Genomic DNA, 22,685 nt, shown 5'->3' with positions numbered 1-22,685 from the left:
TTCTTCTTTTTTCCGAGTATTTTTAATCTGGGAAGAATTATTATACATTTTCATTTCTGAAACCTAGTCTTTAACTTTTTCCAATTTATGGGCTAGATTTTATAATTTGGGTATTAATTTATATGATTATAATTATTTTTGAAATGTGAAAATTCTGTTGTGCAATACTCACATCAAAAATTTTCTTCACCACTTCTGTCTGGAGTTTATCAAAAAGGTCCAAGTCCTTTTCTTCCACCATTTTATCCCGATAAACTCGGTTTGATTCATGTAGATAGAGCTTTACTAGGTCCTGTGTGGACTTAACACAGTCCACTGAGGAGAAGAGAATGCCCTTCAAGGAGAACAAACAAAATATAACATTAACATTCATTCAAAACTACAACAGCTTCTATTTATCGAAGAAGTCAGTGATGTGACATGCATAGGATTAGATACTTAGCCTGACAAAGCTCACTTAATCCTCGATGATACTATGAGGTCATATTTATGATAGCCATCTTTATATAACACGGATATTGAGAGGAAACATTCTAAGTATCATACATAACATTAAAGATTTTTTTTGTGTGTTTTGACTTTTTAATGTGAATTGGCTAAAGGTTTATAGAATAATCAGGTTTCCATTCAATATTTCATACACGTTTTATTTCATCTCATTGATTAAAACCCTCTCAGTATAACATCACATATCCTACTTCCTGTCTGTGGGTTCCTGTTTCCATTCCTCATTTCCTAACTGTTCTGAACTTTGTCCTTGGAGAAATTCTGCCCTTTTGATTTCAAACAGTTGATTATTCCATGGTGTTCATACCTGTCTAGTGTAATTGTTCTCCATATAAATCTATCTATTGTTTGGCTGAAAATGGAACCATGGCAGTGAGTTCAGTTCCAGACCTGAAGGGGGACTAAGGGCCAGTGTCTCAGGGGTTCTCTATCACACCAATAAGCCTGGGCTCTTTTATTTTATTTTTAAAAATGTTTTATTGTGGATTATATGATTGTTTACATGGGAGAACATTAGCTTTACATTCATCCTATCGTATATCATTTCATTGCCATGGTCACAATCCCTACCATGCATCATCAAACAACCAGAGGGTATACCCTGCAAGCCTGCCTCCCCACATCCCCCCACCCACCACCCACCCCCGCTCATCAGCACACAGCCCCTCTCCCTCTCTGGGTCTATAGTCTCCAGCCGTTCCATCTCTCCATGTCATCGTCTCTGCCTCCATCTCTGGCATCACTGTTTCTCTGGGTAGGGTCCTGCTCTCTGCTTTTCTCCCTTGATGGTCCCAGGGACCTCCGCTCCTAGACTGCAAAGTCAATCACTCCTCTCCTTTTGCTACAAAATGTCTGCCTTTACATTTCCAACCCTCACAGTCAGTCCTGATAACAATTACTCACTATTGTACCACAAGAGACATATCCCCATCTCCTTTTGTCAGCCACAAGCCTGGTCTCTTTTATGATTTTCAGTTTTGTTCCACATTTTCTCCTACTCTATCTAGGACCCTCTAATGTGATCCCTTTTGGTAGCTGGGTACCATCTAGTTCTTCTGGGATCAGGGCCATGGAGACTGATGTTCATGGGGTTCATGAGTCCATTGGACTAACTGTTTCAATGTGTCTTTGAATTTCATCATTCTTCTTTCCTCGAGACAGGGAGAGACCAATGGTTGCACTCATGAGCTTTGAAGACCCTAGTCGATACTTGCTGAAGTAGGATGTAGAACACTATCTTTGTGGACTATGTTACGCCTACTGATCTTAGTGTGTCCTGAGACTATGGTCCTGAGTCCTAGACCCCGTGACTCATTCCTTCAAGGTATATCTGTATATCCTGTATATACATAACTGTATATCCTGTATGCATAGGTAAATATCCACATGCAACTATCTTCTGGCAAACATACCTATCTATCTACCTCTGTTATACTTCCATTGTCTCTCTCAGACTCATTCAGCCTGCTTATCTGTCCATGCATCTTCTCAGAGATCACCGTTATTGAAGGACTGTATCTATAAAAGTAGGAGTCCTGGTGTGGCGCTGTGGGTTAATGCATCAGACTGCAAAGTCGTTCGAACTGTAAGGTCGGTGGTCCAAGCTCACCAGCTGCTCTTCAGAAACCCCATACAGGGTCACTAAGGGTCAGAACTGACTTGACAACACTTAACAACAACAACAATATGTCACAGTATCCATCTCTGTTGCTTTTAATTCTTGCTCTTCTCCCAGTGTCTTCTCCTGCCTTCATTGTTTTTTGCAACCTTCCTCTGATTGCATATGGCCTCCTCTTCACACAACTAACATGTGTATTAATTTCTTCCCAAGTTCAAAACAGAATGTCCTGTCTTGCAATTGACTTAACTTTCTTTCCATTTGTAAGTTCAGTAAGTACACTATTCCCTCTTTTTAACTTTGCAATTGTCTTCATTACAAATTTACATCTCTGGTTGCCTGTTTTCAGTTTTGTAGCCTTATTTTATTTTGAATACTTCTAGATCGTGGTTGAGTTCTGGGTGCTGTTGTCATGTGTGTTACTGTCAAGTTGTTATGCACTGTTATTGGTTCTCTGTCCAAAGAAGTCCCTATATTATTTCTTGTAAGGTTGATTTCTTGTTTTTTGTTTTGTTTTGTTTTAACAAATTCTTTTATTTTCTGTTTATCTGTAAGTGTCCTAATTTTACTGCAATATTTGAGGAAAAGCTTTTCTGGGTGTACGATTTTCCCCAGAACTCATCTGTCAGTTTGTCGTACTGTTGTGGATTGCGTATTGCTGTGGTTCTGGAAGCTTTGCTACAGGTATTTTAAATACCAACAGGGTCACCCACGATGGACAGGTTTCAGATGAGCTTCCAGACTCAGACATTCTAGGAAGAAGGAAAGACAGACTGGTTCCCATTATTTAGTTAATGAGAACCTTGTAAACAGCAGTGGAACACTGTCAAGAGCACCAGGATACTGAATATTGAAATATAATGACTAGCACCAAACTACAACGGGGGAAAAGCTGCCTTCTCAAAGTAGAGTTGACCATGATGACATGAATGAAGTAAAGGTTTAGGGACTTTCATTTGCTGACGGGACACAATTCAAAATTACGAGAAAGAGCTGTAAACACCCACTAATAATTAAAACATGGAATGTACAAGCATGGATCTTGGCTGAAAGCAGAGAATATCAGAAAGATGCTTACCTGTGCTTTATTAACTATGCAAAGTTTGGCTTTCAGTTGTGTGGATCATGACAAGATATGGACAACATTATGAAATATGAGTATTCTGGAACAGTTAATTGTGCTCATGAGGAACCTGTACATGGACCAAGAGGTATATGTTCAAACAGAACACGGGAACACTGAATGGTTTAAAATTAAGAAAGGTTTGTGACAGAGTTGTATTCTTCTTTCACTGTACTTATTCAGCCTGTATGCTGAGCAAATAATCTGAGAAGTTGGGTTATATGAAGAAAAATTTGGCATCAGGATTGGAGGAAGACTCATTAACAACCTGTGATATGCAGATGATACAACCTTGCTTGCTAAAAGTGAACAGGACTTACAACATTTACTGATGAAGATCAAAGAGCACAGTCTTCAGTATGGATTGCATCTCAATGTAAAGAAAACAAAAATCCTCACCACTGGACCAATAAACAACATTCTTATCAATGGAGAAAAGATTGAAGTTGTCAAGGACTTCATTCTTCTTGGGTCAACTATCAACACTCACGGAAGCAGCAGTCAAGAAATCAAACAACGTATTGCATTAGGCAAATCTGCTGCACAAGACCTTTTTAAAGTGTTGAAGAGCAAAGATGTCAGCTTGAGGACTAAGGTGCTCCTGATCCAAGCCATGGTATTTTCCATAACCTCATATGCATGTAAAAGCTGGACAGTGAATAAGGAAGACCGTAGAAGAATTGGTGCCTTTGAGTTATGGTGTTGGAGGAGAATACTGAAAGTGCCATGGGCTTCCAAAAGAACCAACAGATCTGTGTTGGAAGAAGTGCAGCCAGAGTGCTCCTTGGAGACCAAAATGGCTAAACTTCGTCTCTCATACTTTGGACACATTGTCAGGAGGGACCAGTCGCTGGAAAAGGATATCATGTTTGGTAAGGTGGAGGGTCAGAGAAAGAGAGGAAGACCCCCAGCGAGATGGATTGGCCAAGTGGCAGCATCAGTGGACTCAGTCTGGTGTACCAACAATTGTGATGCTGGCCCAGGACTTGTCAGTGCTTCATTCTGTTGTGTATAGGGTCACTATGAGTCGGTACTGACTTAATGGCATCTAACAACAACACTATCTTCTAATTTTTTTTCCCCTTTACAGATTTGCTTCTTCTAGGTCATGGTGATTGACTCATAAGTAGAAACTTCCTTTCTGATGTAGTTTTATGTTTTAATTTATTTTATCATTTTATTTCTAGCACTTAACATGGTGACTGGCATTTAGTAGATTCTCAATGAATGCTTGCTGAATAAATTGAATCCTTGAATTACCGTAACAGAGCAAAAATCTCCATCAAAATGTCTGCTTTTAGGTAGTGGCAGAATGTTGTTGTTAAGTGCTATCGAGTTGGTTCTGACCCATAGCCGCCCTGTATAGGATTTCCAATGAGCAGCTGGTGAACTTGAATCACTGAACTTGTAGTTCAAAATAAACTGGCAGTCTAGCACATTAACCCACAGCACCACACCAGGACTTCAGTGGCAGAATAGATGAGCACCAATGAATTCACTAAGAACAACTGAAAAAGACAGGAAAAATTTAGTCTTATCTTTAAAAAAGACTCTTCTGATGTTTTTCTAGTTCAGAAGAGAATTTGGTTTAGAATGCACACTACACTGGTATAATGTCAACTGACTGATTGATCCTATAACACTATGGAAGGTAATTACAACAGAAAACTTACTTTACATTAGATGTGAGGTAATTGTGTCACGTCGTATTTCATTATGGAAAGTAATCTACACAAAGCTGATGGATCTAATCATATGTAACACCTCCAGGAACAAGTAGCAGTCAGACAAGTGTTTGATCAAACAACTGGGAAACAACACAACACATTGATAGATAAAATAAACTATCGCAAGTACCAACTGGGTTCCTGCCTTGTAAGATTTTGTTTTGTACAGTGAAGTCTACAAGCCCCACACAGACAAGCTGCTTGGCAACTAAGGGCTGGCTAAATGCTAGCACTGGAAATCTGGTAGCGTAGTGGTTATGAATCCGGCTGTGAACCACAAGGTCAGCAGTTTGAAACTACCAGCTGTTCCGCGGGAGAAAGAGAAGGCTTTCTGCTCCCATAAAGATTTATAGCCTCGGAAACCCTATTCAGGGTCGTTATGAGTCAGAACCAACTCCACAGCACATAACAACAACAAATATTAGCATGTCATGGCAAAAGGTTGCACAATTTCAGATCATTCTGGTTAGTTCGGAGACAGGAATGGGTCATGATTTCTGTGACTCAGAGCACGATTAATTCTGCTGTGACTGGGCCAGGGTGAGGAAAGTGCAGAGATACGAATTGCTGAGCTCTGGTTCAAGCTGGAGAAGGGAAAGAGAAGAGTGTTCTCCAGACGGTATCTGTCTCCCAGTGAACATCCAACCATCACTTTAATTTCTCTAGTTAGGCCTTTTAGGCCAGCTGGCAAGCAGGGAGGGTAGCAGAAGAGAGATAAGGGTAGCCTGTGGTCAAACTATAAGCTTAAAACCCTTTCTGGAGGTGGAGGGCAAGGGGCTGTGTTTTGGAGCTTCGGCCTCATTGGTGGAAGGGGTACAGCCAGATACAGGGGTGTGGTCTTCCTCACACACCAGTGGCAGGTTGCTGACAGCTTGCAGGCTACAAAGGTGAGACACAGTGCCCCATCGGTACAGCTGAGTCAGGCAAAGAAGTAGGTGAGGGGTTCCAAGATTCTGAATCCTTGTTCCAATATCTCCCCTATATATAAAAAATTATCTGCACTGCAGTTAAATTAAAACACCAGTCTACGTCTACAGCTGATGACAACATTGAGTGTGCCCGTGAAATGATTCTGTTGAATAGACAAGTGACTGTGATCAATCATTTGCAAATCAGTCATGTCTCTGCTTACGAAATAATCCTCGATAGACTTTGTAAAAAAGTTTGTGCAAGATGGGTACCAAAACAACACGGAAGAGCATAAACAAGCATTTGGACATCTGCAAACTAATACTAAAAGGGAGATAAGAGTTTCTTTAAAAAAAATCATTACTGGTGAGGAGACATGGATTCATCACTATAAGCCTGAGAGTAAACGGCAGAGTATGGAATGGAAATATCCTCAATCGCTGACCAAGACGAAGTTCAAAAGTCAACCATCAGATGGAAAACGGGTGCTTACGGTGTCCTGGGATTCTCAAGGATCAGTATTGAACACTATCAGGAAAAAGGTTCAAAAATCAACAGTGCTCATTTCAATGAGATGCTCACTGAAGAGCTGAAGCCTACATTTCAGACTAATGAGCTCTGGTAGCATAGTGGTTACGAGTCGGGCTGCTAACCTCAAAGTCAGGAGTTTGAAACTACTAGCCATTCTGTAGGAGAAAGATGAAGCTTTCTGTTCCCGTAAAGATTTACAGTCTCAGAAACATTTGCAGGGTCACTGTGAAATCGATTCCACGGCAGGGGGGCAAGCTTGCGGGGTGTACCCTTTGGTTGGTCTACGATGCATGGAGGGGACTGTGACCATGGCAAGGAAAAGATGTGCGACGGAATCGATGTGAAGCTGATGTTCTCCCCTGTGAACTATCACATAATTCACAATAAAGCATTAAAAAAAAAATCGATTCCATGGCACACCACCGCCTCCAAACTTCCGATTAAATACGGAGGACTGCTCTCCAATGGCACTGCGATCTTGCATGACAACGCACGTTCACACCCCTCTGCCCACACTATTGACACTGTGAAGAAATGTCATTTTCAGGTGCTAAAGCATCCTCCCTACAGTGTGATCTTGCTCCACTGGACTTCCACCCATTCGGTCCCTGGAAAGCAGCCCTTCGAGGACAAAGACTCCCCTCTGACGAAGAAGCGAAGACAGCAGTGCGTTCATGGCTCGCAGCTCAGCCTAAGACATTTTTTTAAATAAGGGAATATGAAACTTTGTTGACAGATGGACAAAGTGTATTGAAAAGCAGGGGGATTATGTAAAAAATGAGATATTTGTCTTTCCTAAACAGTGATTAAAATAAATTCTACAGTCTGAGTGAGGGTACTTTTTGACTTTTTTTCCCCCACCAGTAAACCGATTACCATTAAACCCACGTTGGACTGCAAACCCCTAAATTATCTACACAAAGTCCCTAAGAGGTACAAATGGTTACCATGCTTAGCTGCTGACTGAAAAGCTGCAAGTTTAAGTTCATTCAGAGGCACCTTGGAAGACCTGGTGAGCTACACCTGAAAACTCAGCCAACGGAAATCCTATGAACTACAGGTGTTCATGGGCTCACTGTGAATTGGAATTGACTACGTGGCTTTGCAAACTGGTTTGCTTTTTAAAAATAAGTACCTACTAATGTAAGTAGGGGAGTCCTGGTGTGGCGCTGTGGGTTCAGGCACCAGACAGTAAAGCTGTTTGAACTGCAAGCTCACCAGGTACTCCTTGGAAACCCTCCACAGGGTCGCTATGAGTGGGAATCGACTCGACTGCACTTTACAACAGCAGCAGCATATAATCCCTGTGGTCTTTGTTTCCTTATTTTAAAAATCAGTACATGCTTGAGAGCGAATCTGATTTCAGAGTGATGTTGTGAGCCAGCTTATGTTGCCGTGATGCTGAATGGGTTTCAGCAGAGCTTCCGTGCCACGAAGAAAGGACAATGGAAACCCAACAGATCACAGCTACATGATCTTCACCTAATGATGGGTATGGTTGACACGTTTCTTTCCATTGTGCATGGGTTCACCATATATTGGGGGCTGACTTGGTGAAAGCTAGCAACAACATATCTGCTTCACTGGAAGATCACTTAAGACATTTCCCTCTGGGTGTGATCTGCTGGCTGTAAAAGCCATCTTCCCCTCAATAATAACATAGTGCTATTTTGGAGTGGGTCTCTTGGAAAAGTAGTTTCTGCAGGTTCTTGTCCAGGATAGGAGAGCTGTGAACTCCACAAATGAAAATGCTGTACCTGGCCAAGGAGAAGAGAAGACTTGGATTCAGACATTAAGTGGAATGCCCTCTGGAGATTTCAATAGTGACAGTTCAAATTGTTGTTGTGGTTGTTAGGTGCCATCGAGTCAGTATCAACTCATAGCGACTCTATGCACTACAGAACGAAACACTGCCCGATCCTGGGCCAACCTGCCATGCTTGAGCCCATTGATGCTGCCACTTTGCCAAACCATCTCGTTGGGGGGGTCTTCCTCTTTTTCTCTGACCCTCCACCTTACCAAACATGATATCCTTCTCCAGAGACTGGTTCTTCCTGACAATATGTCCAAAGTATGAGAGACGAAGTTTGGCCTTCCTGGCCTCCAGGGAGCACTCTGGCTGTACTTCTTCCAACACAGATCTGTTGGTTCTTTTGGCAGCCCATGGCACTTTCAATATTCTCCTCATAACATCATAACTCAAATGCATCAATAATTCTATGGTCTTTATTATTCACTCACTGTCCAGCTTTCGCATGCATATGAGGTTATTGAAAATACCATGGCTTGGGTCAGGCGCACCTTAGTCCTCAAGCTGACATTTTTGCTCTTCAACACTTTAAAAAGGTCTTGTGCAGCAGATTTGCCTAATGTAATACGTCATTTGATTTCTTGACTGTTGCTTCCGTGAGTGTTGATGAGCTCCAAGTGCAGAGACACAAAACATAGAGACAGGACATCATGCGCAAAGGAGGAGTGGAAAGAATGTGAAAATGACTATGACCTGGAAAATTACCAAGAAGTTTTAGGACTGAGTCCAACCCAATGGTTACAGATAGTTTCTTAAGAATTCCAACGTGGCTTCTTCTGTGGCAACTTAGAAGGACATTTTGAGTTTAAGTTCAAATTTGGTACTTAGTATCCATATGACTTTGGGAAGTGCCCCGAGTAGGAGAGTTTCCTCATCTGAAGCAGAGTTCTCTTGTATGTTTTTGGGAGATGCTCGTTTTCATCCCAAGAACACTGGGTGTAGCATCAGGGACTACGAGACTTTTTGCCTTGTACCTTTTTCCTTCCCAGGCTTTCTGGGATCATTATAAAACTTTTTTATAATTTAAGATGTTGAGACTACTCTATCCCAAAGGAAGCAACTCAGGAACACATTATATACTTACTGGAAAATAATTTAATCAGTAAACAAAACTCTTAAATTTATGAAGTTCCTTTTCATGGAAACCACAGCACTTTGTTTACTGGCTTCTGCTCACAGCTCCATATGAATGATGAATTCGTCTAAGAGTTCTCGGCATTAAATATTATTTCATTAGGATTGGGAGGGTCTGGGTCATCAGTAAGTCTTGTAAGGTGTCTCAGAGCAAATGGACTCACCTGGAAAATGTTGGCAAAATCTCTGAGATTGAAGATGTAGTGGAATTTGATGGCAGTGGGTAGGAATGTGGTGGCGATTTTTTGGTGGAAAGTGAGGGCCAGATTGATCAGCTGGGGGATGGATTTCTGCAGGCATGCTGGGAAGTTCCCAAGTTTCAGATGCTGAGTCAGGATGGTACTATAGATTGAGGACAAGGCATCGGCTCCGGGAAAGGAGAACACAAACACACTGAAGTGTCTCTGCACAAAGGAACAGAAGCAAGTGGGAGAGACCGTGAATTCAACATCCCTTTTCTTGGAGTGAAAATCACTTTGGCCAGATTTGGATAAAATAATAATAATAAAAAATTCTTAGGAGAAATATATACCTTGAGGGCTGCAAAATCTATCTTATGGTCACATTTCTCACACTAAATTCAAACTTATGTTGAACCTACAATTGGGGGGAATATTGGCTTTGGAATTTTGGCCAAAGTTGGCAGCCTGGGGTAGGGGGAAGAGAGCTGAACTTGGAATCAGAGAAACCAAGTTCAAGTGCAAAGTTGATACTTAACATCCGCATGAACTTGGACATGAGATTTCATCTCTCTCAAGTTCTCTCATCTGAAAGATAAAGGGGGTTGAATCAGATGACATCTAGGACCTTCTGCCAGCTCTAAAGGCGTCATAGCTCTGAGTTTAGGAGGATCTCTGTCCCTCCAGAAATGTAAGTTAGCATCCTGTATGATTGATTACTCTGAGAGGCTGGGCAGAGCAATGACCAATTATTACTCACACTCAAGTATCATCAGCCCTAAGAAGGTGGAAGTAAGGACCCTGGTACCTTGGCTCCTCCCTTACCTGCAGCCGTGGGTTAATGGTGAAGCTGCCTGCAGTGGGGTTCATGCACGAGACATACTGCACGTTCATGATCTCCTTAAGGGACAACTTGTTCCGGTCATACCTGGAAGAGTCAGAAATTAAGGTTGAGAACTGTGTGAAAGCCCAGGCAGGTAAGCTTCAAGAGTGCCTTGTCTGAGCGAGGCAGGGTGTTTGAATAGTAAAAAATCTAGATCCACTCTTCAACGATTGAGAAGGGATTCCTCAGGAAACCAATGCTATAGAAACGGTACAGGAAAAACAGACTACAGAGATGGAGGAAGAGGAAATTCAGGAGGGGATGGCACCCCGGAAACCAAAGATAGCCAGTATTCTCAAAGGATAGAGCAGTCCGACCACAAGGGCTTCAGGGGGCTCACTGGGTTTAGCAATCCTGGTGCAGTGAGTAATTTAACAAGAACAACTCAGTAAAGTGGAGGGATAGGAGCCAAGCAATAGTAGGTTTGAGTGGGAGGTGAGGAAGTAGAAGCAGAGAAATTTGGTTGTGTAGTGGAAGGGAGAGAGGACAACAGTGAGAAAACCAAGTTTTTTAAAAAAAATAAAACAATAGATTTAAGCAAGTTTAAGTACTGATGTGGAGTCTTGGTGTGACACTGTAGGATAAGCTCTGGACTGCTAATCACAAGGTCGACGGTTCGAACCCACCAGCCACTCCTTGGAAACCCTACACAGAGACGCTATGAGTTGGGAGTGACTCAACTGCACTTAACAAATATTGACGTGAAGGAGCCAATCCAGAGAAAGGGAACTAGCTGCAGAAGTGAGGCTTTCAGGAGGTGGGAGAGAAGAGATTCAGACATTGATAGGTAAAATGTAACATGCCACCTCCTCCCCACCTCAGATCTGTCCATTTGTTGTGGTGTGGTGTCTTACATGTTGCTGTGAAGCTGGAAGCAATGCCACCTAAGATACCAGCAGAGTCACCCGTGGTGGAGAGATTTCAAAGAAGCTTTCAGACTAAGACAGAATAGGAAGAAAGGGCTGGCAATCTACTCCTGAAAATCAGCCAATGAAAACCCTCTGGATTATAGATGGTGAAAAAGGACGACAGATGAAGAGTTGATGCCTTTGAACTGCAGCGTACGATGTAGACATTTCTGAGTGGAAATGTAAACATCCTAAGGAAATATGGAAGCATTACCGTGAAGTTACTACTGTTACTCTAAGTAAAGCTTGTGATCTAAAACCAGGAGCCCTGGAAGTACAGTTGGTAACCGTTTGGCTGCTAACTGAAAGACAGGCAGATTCTAACCCAACATCTGCACTGTGGCAGTCTGCTTTGGTAAAGATTTCAGCCTTGGAAACCCGATGGAGCACTTCTACTTTGTCTTGAGTGGTCGCTGTGAGTCGTCACCATTCACTATGGCAACGGGTTGGGTTTTTTGGTTTGGGACATAAAAACACAAACCCAAAGGTTGTGAATTTAAAAAAAAGTTAGTGAGCTTGAATCTGTTTTTTTTCCCAGTAAAGTGCAGCTGCTCAAATAAGCCATGTGGAGACTGTCGATAGTTGCTTATGGCAGGCATCCAATAAAGACATAGGAACACAGCCTAACTGCGATTCTTCGCTCAGAATTCCCCTTCCCAAGCACCATTCTTTCTCAGCAGCTGTGAGGTAGGAAGGTGAGCCAAAGTTGTCTGAAACCACTGGCTTGTTTTTGTTTTTCCTGGAAAGCTCAGATTTTTTGGCATTAAAAATGGTTTTATTGCAAGAGATAATACCAGATTCTGGAAGTTGCTCTGAGGAGTCAAAGGATATGAAGACTTCCTGTCTGCAGACACGTGCAAACTACCCAGTGTGTTTGGTGCCGTCACCAACCTGCTCTGTGCTGCCGGGCCATGGTGGGGAAGTGAGTAATTTGTCTTTGAGGATTTGAGGAGAGTTTCTAGAATCCTTGGTTGGTGCAAATGGTTAATGTGCTTGTCGGTTAACCAAAAAAATTGGAGGTGCCTTGAAAAAAAGGTCTGGTGATCTGCTTTCAAAAGGTCAGAGGTTTGAAAATTCTATGGGACACACACGGGGTTGTCATGAGTCAGAGCTGTTTCTGGAGAAGGCAACTTTGGGGATGAGTCTTGAAGAAAAAAATTAAATTCAGTACTTTCTCTGCTTGGACATTTTATGTGGGTGTCGTGATCCCTGTCTGACAAAGCACTACAGCGAATAGGGGATCCCATCAGGGGCCTGGAATCCGAAGGGGATGTGTATCTGGAATTGGAGCTAAGCTAAGGTTTCGACTTCCTCTGCCAGTCCACATCATAGCGATTGCCTTCAGCTCTGCCTTAGTCTCAGCCTCTGGTCCCCAGTCCCTTCGAGTGTTTGCTCTCACCAGTGGCCATAGTCCAGATGCTGCCTGATGACAGTGTGGGGCTGTACCGTCCCGTAGGCGTCCACTTCAGGCATGTTCATGTCATCGATGAAGTAGACAAGCTTCTTGTTGCCCGGCGGCCCGTAGTTCCTGCCGGCCTTCTTTTCTAGAGACTTCTCTAGGACAGCTGTGGAGAGAGCCAGTTTGTGAGAGAGGGAGCTTCAAACAAACCTGAGATGCCAGCTCTGAGACAACACCTATGTCAGGGACAAGCTGTACTACCTGTGTGTGCACACATATGAACACACATGTACACACATGGGTGAACAAACGTGCACAGACACACAGCAGCAACAGTAGTTACTCAATCTAGGTGTTCTATATGACCGGAAGATGAACTTGGGAATTACTAGGCAGTGGCGCTGTGGGTTAATGCGCCAGACTGCAAAGCCGTTTGAACTGCAAGGTCAGCGGTTCAAGCTCACCAGATGCTCCTCGGAAACCCTATACAGGTTCGCTATGGGTCGGAACTGACTCGACGGCACTTCACAACAACAACAATGGAGATTGTGGTACAAATGGTTAACACGCTTGGCTGATAACTAAAAGGTTTAAGTCCACCCAAGGGTACTGCAGAAGAAAGATCTGGTGATCTTTTTTTTTTTAAATCAGCAATTGAAAATGCTCTGGAGCTCAGCTCTCCTCTGAGGCACATGGAGTCACCATGAGTCAGAGCTGATTTCACAGCAACTGGCTTCATGGTGGCACTACTCATCAGACATTGAACATCTTACTTTGTATCCTGGGCTAAGGTTTCCCAAGCATTGATTATCTCATTTAATCTGTACGACATCACTGTAAAGTTAGTGGCATTGTTTCATTTTATAGACAAGGGAAGTGAGGCTAAGAAGAATTCAGCAACTTTTCTAAGGTAGAGCCAAGATACAGATCAGTTATTCTTTAAAGTCCTTACTCATTCTATCATCTTTGTGGTCCCCACTTTTCTTTGTTTATAGAGCAGAACTATATCAAAGATAACTTTGCAGTCCCAAGTCTGGTGCCCAGTCTCCAAGGAAGGCAGACCCTGGGTAGACCTGCAGTGTCTAGCTCAGACAGCAAAGGAACATGAGTGTCCTGGTTCCTGTCATGCTGGGCAGAGGTCCCTCCTGTCCCGTGGCACCTACAGGAGAATGACTGGTGATTTTGTCAACAGTGTGCCTGGAGACAACACTCATGGGCCTTTCACTGAGGGGATAGAAACAACAGTCTTGGAGAATTTCCCAGACACCCCTAGGGTAATGAATAACTCCCTCCCCTGCCTTCCAGTTTTCTGACCGGTGCTGTGGGATGGTGTATCGGACTGCAAGGTCACCGGTTCAAATTCACCAGCCACTTCTCAGAAACCCTATACAGGGTCGCCATGAGTCGGAACCAACTTGATGGCACTTAAGAATAACCACCACCAAGCATTTCAGTGCCTTTCTGGAGACTTAGTTCAGAGACGTTCTTTTTCAGTTGTTTCTTCAATTATCAAGCCAGAGAGAAGGAGTAAAACAGAACATATTTCTAGCCTGACAAGACTTGTTTACAACAAACGTAAGTAACACACTAGAGCTAGATGTATTCTTTTTTCTTCAGTACAGTAATTAAATATTTATATATTGCAAGAACCAACATTTCCTCTTACAGCTGGAAACGCTAAGGACCATCCATGGCTTCTCTTGAAAAACAAGTTTGTAAACAAAGAGAGAATGTCAACAGACATATGAAGGTGACAGATAGAAAGACAAGTTCCTTCAAGAAGTTTGAATATTCTGATTTTTCTGGTCCTGAGTTAAATTAAGTGTTTCAAATATGAATTAAATTTAAATTTAATTAGCATCCAATTAACATACACTATCAACCAATTAATCACCCAACACCTTCTTCCCCCCTGAAGATATAACAACTATATACAAGATCTGTCAAAATGAAATATAATTAATGGGCTGTCAAGGACAAGCTTTTGAGAACAGTCCTTCTAATAGGGAACTCTCTCCTTAGGAAGACTGCATCTCCTCCTCTCAAGACAGTGATATTCAAATCAACCCCTGGAATGAAGCAGACGCTGTAATTTGGGTTGATTAAGCTCTTTATGTTTCTAAATGATTGCTAAGGGGAAAAGCATGCCACTTAGCAAGAAGTGGCCTTGGAGTGCACAGGATTATCTCAAATGGATGGTGTTAAGTTCGTCAGAGAAAGGGAGACCTCCCCAAAGGAAAGCAGACACATTTCTGAACTCTTCTTGGCCAAGTCAGACTCCATGTCACATTTGGGATGGAACAATGGTGAGTTACTCTGTTTCCAGGCAGAATGGAGAAAGAAGCATGAGTGAATTTAATTTTTTAGTCAATTAATGTTAATGTTGAAGGATCTAAACAAAAGAGCCGTAGAACAAAATGTGAACCTCCCATTATATTCCTGAGTTCTGCGTCACCATACAAAAGTCCAGACAAGCAGGCCCAGACCTAGCCACAGGCTTCATTTGTACCATCTTGTTGAATTTGAGTCCCCTCACCAGCTGCCCCACCATCGTCTGTTTTTTTTTTTAATTTTCTCTGTCTTTTCTGAACCATTTCAACACCACCTTATGTTTAAAAGCAATACCATTTCCAAGGGGAGTGCAGTGGCTCTGTAGGATAAACATTGGATTATGAACCACAAGGCTGATAGTTTGAGCTCATGCTTAACTGGAGAAAGACGAGGGTTTCTGCTCCCGCAAAGATTACAGCCTCGGAAAGCCTGCACAGGGTTGCTATGAGTTGGAACCGACTAAACAGCACACAATGACAGCTGTTTCCAAAGAGACTTTCCATTTGTGATCACATTTTGCACCATCTCCACGGCTACCATCTTTGTCCTTCAGCTGCTACCTGGGAACGCAGCATCCTCCCAAATTTGGCTTTCACCCTGATCGCCTTCACTATATTCCCAAGACAGCGAACAGGGGTTATCCTTGAAAAGCATAAATCACATAGCATCTGCCCCTTGCTGAAAACCTTCCAGCAGCATCTCATCGCCTTTGAAGCAATGCCAGCCTCTGCCAACCTTGCATCTAGGATTCTCTCTCCCAAAGCTTCTTCCCTCCACACGCCGTCTGCTCCAGCATCCTTCTCTGACACACTCAGCATTCACTCCTTAGGGCCCTTGCTCTGTTTCCTTTGCCTCAAATCCTCTTCTTCCAGTTCCAGCTTGGTTTCCTACACCCCACCACCCCCACCTCCAATCAGGCATTTCTTTACTCAAATGCCATTTTCTCGGTAGGGACTTTGTAGCCCTCTCTCTCAAATTAAATCCCATACCCCACCCATCTCTGCTTCACGTTTCTCTACGACACATTACCACCTGATGGTCTACAGAGTTTACTTGTTTTGCATTAGCTCATCATTTCCCCACTAGAATATAAACTCCCTAACGACAAAAATTTTTGTGCACCGTCGTAACCTCATAGGTTAGGTTGTCACTATGTGTCACTGAGTGGGCTCTGACTCATGACGGCCTCACGTGTGTCACAGTAGAACTGCACTCCAGATTTTCCAGGGCTTCTATTTTAGAAGTAGATCACCAGGTCTTTCTCTGGATGTGACTCTTGGTGGATTTGAACTGACATCCTTTTAGTTAATAGCCGAGTGCTCAACCACTCCGGGCCCCAGCACATAGCAGGATTTCCCTCTCCCCTCGGTACTGCTCCTCCTACTTCTGAGCTTGGTCATTTCCTGCAACGGTTCACAGAATGCACAAATTACGTACCGTCAAGTGGTTGTCGATGAGGGGGATAACACGCTACGACTTGGGATCAGGAACCACTTGGGGCAGGACACTACTAGTAGGCCAAGCCGGATAGCTTCCCACCCAGACCTTTCTCAGCTCCTACTGCTGCCAGATCCTTCTGTCGGCTCTGTGGTCATCAGATACTGTCATTATCTCAATGCCATCAAATAAGCAGAGGCAACTTTAACCTTTTTACCCTCCATTTTGTAGGTAAGGAAATAGAAACAAAGGCAGTTGGAACCCTTGTGGAATTAGAACTCAGGTCTTAAGACAATGGCTTCAGTGATTCGTTCATCTCTCTTGGTGTGAGGCCTTTCTGAACCCACACATCCCAGCTCCTCTCCAGGGCTGTCCTGGACCACCTTCTGAACTTGAGTAGTTTGTTCATCCTCCACAGAGCATTGCTGGGGTCCTGTCTCTACAATAAGCACTTGGTAGGCACTATAACCTTGAAGCCTCACAGCAATTCTATCTTGTATGCGTATCATCTTTGAAAGATAAATCTATTAACAAATGAGAAAACCAAGACTGAAAGAAATTAAGGGACTTTGACCAAGGTCATGCAGCTACTGAGTAGCAAAGGTAGGAAGTTAACCCAGGTCAGCCTGACCCTGGACTTCTCAGAAGAAATACTACAAACTGCTCCTACACTTTGCTAAGACATGGGCCCTGTCCTGGAGAAAGCCCCCTTTAGTTAACCCATGGCCTGCACTCTGTTTCTGACTCAGATCATTAGCAGTTAATCAAATCTTACTTTTGCACCTGACTTGTGTACCTATGCTTGAACAATTTTCCTTTCGTGTGATCACATTTTTCATGCATTTAAGACTTCTCAGTTGTTTTGTAAGGGTTTCACGTTTATTCTACAAAAAAATTGGCATAGCTATAAAACTAAGACACATTCATTCTAGAAAAATTTATAAGTACAGAAAATTGCTATGACAAAAATAAAAATCTCCCATAATTCTGTCACCCAGCGGTCAGCCCTAATTTGGGTATTTTGCTCTATTTCTTTTGGGTCTAGTTGCCCTGTGAGCATTCTCTTTTACAAAGCCAGAATTCTAATAAACATAGTTCTTTATCTACGAGGTTTTTCACTCAATGTATCATTGAATTCGTCATATGATAATAAATATCTTCTCTGTAGGAGACGTACTAGACTGCGTACCACAAGATTGGCAGTTCAAGTCCACCAGCTGCTCTTCAGGAAAAAGATGAGACTTTCTCCTCCTGCAAAGATTTAAAGCCTCAGAAATTCTCTACAGGGGTCGCTAGGAATCAGAACTGACTCGATGAGACATAACAACACATTTATGGGGTGGTTTCTGTATTGTCAAAATATGTGTTGTTTCTCAATTCCTTATGCTTTGAGGCAGAATATCTTGCTCCCTAGATAACAAATCTTGGATGGTTTAACTTTGATTCATGTAATCTCCATTTTTTTTATAGTGATACACACACAGCAAAAGGTACCTTTTGTAAATTTCTACATGTATACCTCCATGGTATTTGTCACACTTTTCAAGTTGTGTGACCATCTCCTGTCTTTTTACAAAAAAGATCCTACCACCTTTACCAGGCATTCGATGCAGTCAAAGCAAAAACAACAACAACAACAGCTACAACAAAAAACATTTTCCCTCTCCCTCTGACTCTACAATTAGTGGGTGTGTGCCCCGGAGTCAGTGCTGCCTCACAGAAAACCCGTATAGAGTCTTCGAGGTGGTAAATCTTTATGGGAGAAAGTCTCATCTTTCCCTTGCAGAGCGACTGGTAATCCACTACGCTACCAAGACTCCTTCCTCCTGTCCCTGTTGTTGTTAAGTGCCGACAGGTCAGTTCCAACCCATAGTGACCCCGCAAGCTTTCCAAGGAGTGACTGGTAAGCTTGAACTGCTGACCTTTTGTATCAAACCAACTTTGCTATCCAGCGCATTAACCCACAGCACCACACCAGGATTCTTGCCTCTGGTAACTGATAATTACTTATGGTTTCTATGTGATACTGTGAGCTAACATGTTGGACTGCAAAGTTGCTTTGAACCACAAGGTCGGTGGTTCAAGCTTACCAGTTGCTCCTTGGAAACCCTATCCAGGGTATCTGTGGGTCAGAACCAACTTGACGACACTTAACAACAACAACATATATACGCAGGCGTCCTGGTGTGGTGCTGTGTAATATCATACAGTGTTTGCTTTTGTGTCAGGCTTATTTCAGCCAGCATGTTGTGGCGTGCATCAGAACGTCATTCTTCTTTATGACTGAGCACTATGCTGCCTCCTTTTGAGAAGGCATTAAGGTAAGTGGAAGGGAGCTGTCTGTCCGTCACAATGCAGCAAGTGGCTTGTTTGAGGGCAAGAGGTGGATTCGCTCTTTTAAGGTCCTGTCTAACTGTAAGTGTTGAATGAACAGATTCATTTTACACAAAGCCTAAGACCCCTGAGCTTCTATCTAATTAGTAAAATGAAGCTCAAATGTGTTGAACTAATCATTGCAGATGAAGTTAGGTAGGAAGAAAATTTGGGACCCTGGAAAGCATGAGCTTTTGCGCTCTGAGGTCTTAACCAAATTCTTTGCTCCTCTTTCTAAATGATCCTATCTGTGGATCATGGCTTTCTCTTTTATTTTTAAAGGTTATTTTGTTTGTTGTTTTTTTACTGCCGTCAAGACAGCTCTGACTCATAGTGACCCTGTATAGAATTTCCGAGGAGCGGCTGGTGGATTTGAACCACTGGCCTTGCAGTTCAAATCGACCTTGATGTAGTGTGCTTACCCTAGAAAGCCACACCAGGACTCCAAAGGTTACTCATGTTTTCCAAAAGAATGTGAATAGGCTTAAATTACAGCTAGTCCTGGGTTACATGTCTGACAATTGTACAACCGTAGTTATACACCAATGTCCACAGACCCTATGGTATTAAAAGTTCAGAGTAATACAGTGCTTTATAACGTCCTGGTATGGAGCTGTAGGCTAAGTTCTAGACTGCTAACCGCCAGGTCAGCAGTTCAAACCAATCAGCCACTCCTCGGAAACCCTACGCAGGGTAGGAATGAGTTGGAACTGACTCAAAGGCACTTAGACAACAACTTATTATAGCAAACCACTACTTTGTGGTGTTCATCAAAACGGTATTGTTATAATTACTGCATTATTGTGTTAAAGATGTTTAGTGTATCTGGAATTGTTTCCTTAATGCTTTTTATGCATAGAAAGGTACATTATACACTGCATAGTAAGACACACATTTGAACAACTGAGGTAAATACAAACCATACCTAACTGTTTTGAGTTACATACAAATTTGACTTCATGACAGATTTAGGAATGGAATTTGTAATCCAGGGATTGTCTGTATTTGAATGGACATAAAGCAAAAGAATTAAAATTAAAGACTAAAGAGCGGATTTTAAAATTAGATAATAGGAGAAGCAATTTATTTTTGCCAGTAATCTTGGATGACACAGAGTAATCAAATACAAATTTATCTCACATTTCCCTTTATGACCTGCCTGCTTGAAAGCTTCTGAAAGCTCAGAACTAAAGCTGCGTTTAATTACAGTAACCGCGTTTTCCCTGATGACTGCAACAAATTCACCTCTTCGTTTCCATGAAAAATTTTCCAGGCACTAAATTCTAGAAGGCATATACAGGGATAATTACAAAAGCTATACCAGGCTACACAATGGACATGGTCTTCAACAGAGGTTTTACAGACGATTTAAAAAGTACTTGAGATTATCATAATGATGTTAGTTCCATTGTTGTTGTTAAGTGCTGTTGAGTTGGTCCTGACTCACAGAAACCCTGTACAGGATTTCTAAGAAGCAGCTGGTGGGTTTGAACCATTGACCTTGTGGTTAGCAGTCCAGTGTTTATCCAACAACACGATACCAGAAGTCCAAAACTCAAGTTTGTTCAGACTGACAGTGATCCTGTATAGGGTTTTTGAGGAGCAGCTGGTGGGTTTAAACCACCAACCTGGTGGTTAGCAGTCCAGTGCTGATCCAGCAGTGCCATAACTAAGGTGGGCCATTAAAGTTTAACTCAGTGAACTGAGGATGAAAGCAATGGAACTGGGTCTGTGGGTTTAGAGAAGCTGGAAGATAGCGAATGAGCAGAAGCCTCTGCTTCCCTCAATTCGAGATCTCAGTGTCACTAAACCGTAGTTTGCATAGCTGTTAGGGAGTAGTTGATTGAAGGTTACGTTCATCAATGACCAGAGTCTATGCTATTTATTGTCAATGTGAGAGATACCTAGGTATTCTAGATATCCGATGAGGAGAAGCAATTTAGTGCGCCTTTATGAAACAAAGATGCAGGATTGTTGCCCCAAACTGGAATACCACTAGAGCTTCATTAAATAAGGCAAGTTTACTCTTTACTCATTGTGAGACTTTGGGAGAAGTCACTTAGACTCTTTAACCCTCGTTTTCTTATAAAATGGGGACAATTTTTTGATCTGTAATGGACAGACTGACTTCCTTCTCATTAGCATTTTCCTCTTGGTGTGGCTTATGACACATAGTCCTGAACTGTAAGACACAAGTCTAAGACACCCCTTGAGGGTAACTGTTTCTGACATGCTCATGGCCTCTTTCCTACGTAGATGTGATGATGACTGGAGTAGTAGTCATTCTGCCACTACAAGGGAGGAGTTACGAGAATTGCAGGTTTTACATTGGTCTCATTGGGCCATTATTAGCGGTTGCTTTACATCCAGACTTCTTGTGTGTGAACAAAAATTTCTATTTGTTGACATTAATATTTACTATCTTCAGATTTTCTGGTACTTGAAGCTAAAAGCATTACTGATACAGTGTTTCATGGGCAGGAAGGTTAAAAAAAACTAAAGAAGGTAGCATATTTGATATATTATGAACATTAAATAAATGCTATCCAACTGGTGGGCTCTGTGGATGCCAGAAGCCATAGACACCATTTGTATTTTTTTTTGACCAATCTTACGGTCAGAAAAAGACTGGATGAACCTGAGACTATGACCATCCTTCAGATCTGGAAGGAAACTCACCCAATTTTTAGCCAAGCAACAGATAAGTATATAGAAGGGACAATAACATTAGTAAGGTCTGCTCACCATGGAATGGTCAGTCATTCTAAATCAAAAGGGCTGCATTTCCCTAAGTGCAAAGTTGAGAAGGAACGGGACGGTGGGTAGAATGGAAATAGGAAGCTCAGGGAGGAAGCCAGATAATTGTTATTGCCTGGAGGAGACTGAAATCATTCAGATGAAACAAAGTGTATGATTTGTCGATTATAAAACTGATGATCTTGTCTGAAAACTTTCACTCAATTCACATTAAAAATTAAAAAAATTTTTTTCCAATTTTAATTTACTAAAATTTTAATAGAATATACTTGAACATTTTTATAACTTGCAAGAGAGAGGACTAAAACCCCCCTACCACTGTTTTTCTCAACAACTCAGTTTTCATCTTTGTAATTAACTTCTGTTCAAATGTGAAAACTGAATACAAAGTAGGGATAATACAGCTTTCTTAATGTTTTCTGTATGTGGAAGAGAAGGAACACAGTACATAAAATAAAAGCTTGGGCTCTGGAGTCATTTTTGAAGAACTAGAGTGTGAAGGTTCAACTGAGAGACTTCTTTCACCTTTAAAAGATACAGCGGATGAAGATACAAGGCAATCACAAATAACTGATGCTTGGAGGTAGCAGAGTGTTGAGTGTCCTATGGGAGGGTGGCCCGATAGCCTGGCCACTCATGGGCTGAGGCCTCTGTTTCACATTTAAGAGGAGTTCTGAATCTGTGTGCAGAAAAGTGCTCAATGGAGAATTCAGAGAATTCCAAATATCATCAAGCAGCTGCCTACTCTATAAAAGAGCATCTGAGTTTGAGAAAAATGGCATTTGATATGCTATGAAGATGAGTGAACTGAAAAATATACCCCAATATTTCAATAAGCTAACTTGCTGGATGCAATTAATGCTCATTGGAAAGCTGGAATATTTCTTGCAGACACATTCTTTTGGTTTTACCATTGTTTATGTTAAACTCTTTTTGCAACCCAAAGGTGTTTGCTCATCTTTCTTATGTTTTGGCAGGTGGGACATGGAAATTATTGCATAGTGCTTATCAATTTTTAAATCTGAGAAGGACTTGATATTATTATAATAATTACATTCT

General features: G+C 42.0%; 1 protein-coding gene across 1 annotated transcript in view; it reads right to left on the bottom strand.

Annotated features, from left to right (window-relative positions):
• The window catches only part of DNAH9 (dynein, axonemal, heavy chain 9), a 556,281-nt gene that overhangs the window by 228,698 nt on the left and 304,898 nt on the right, over nt 1-22,685 (bottom strand). Inside the window, exons 39-42 of the mRNA XM_006863433.1 lie at nt 12,729-12,894; nt 10,364-10,466; nt 9,524-9,763; nt 173-334 (exon numbers count right to left, since the gene is read on the bottom strand). Coding sequence (XP_006863495.1) covers nt 173-334; nt 9,524-9,763; nt 10,364-10,466; nt 12,729-12,894 — 671 coding nt within the window. The remainder of the gene's footprint in view (nt 1-172; nt 335-9,523; nt 9,764-10,363; nt 10,467-12,728; nt 12,895-22,685) is intronic.

Source organism: Chrysochloris asiatica, unplaced genomic scaffold, assembly GCF_000296735.1.
Source record: "Chrysochloris asiatica unplaced genomic scaffold, ChrAsi1.0 scaffold00054, whole genome shotgun sequence".
Classification (NCBI taxonomy): Eukaryota; Metazoa; Chordata; class Mammalia; order Afrosoricida; family Chrysochloridae; genus Chrysochloris; species Chrysochloris asiatica.
Note: the sequence above shows the minus strand (reverse complement) of the source record. Positions and strands in the feature narration are given on the sequence as shown.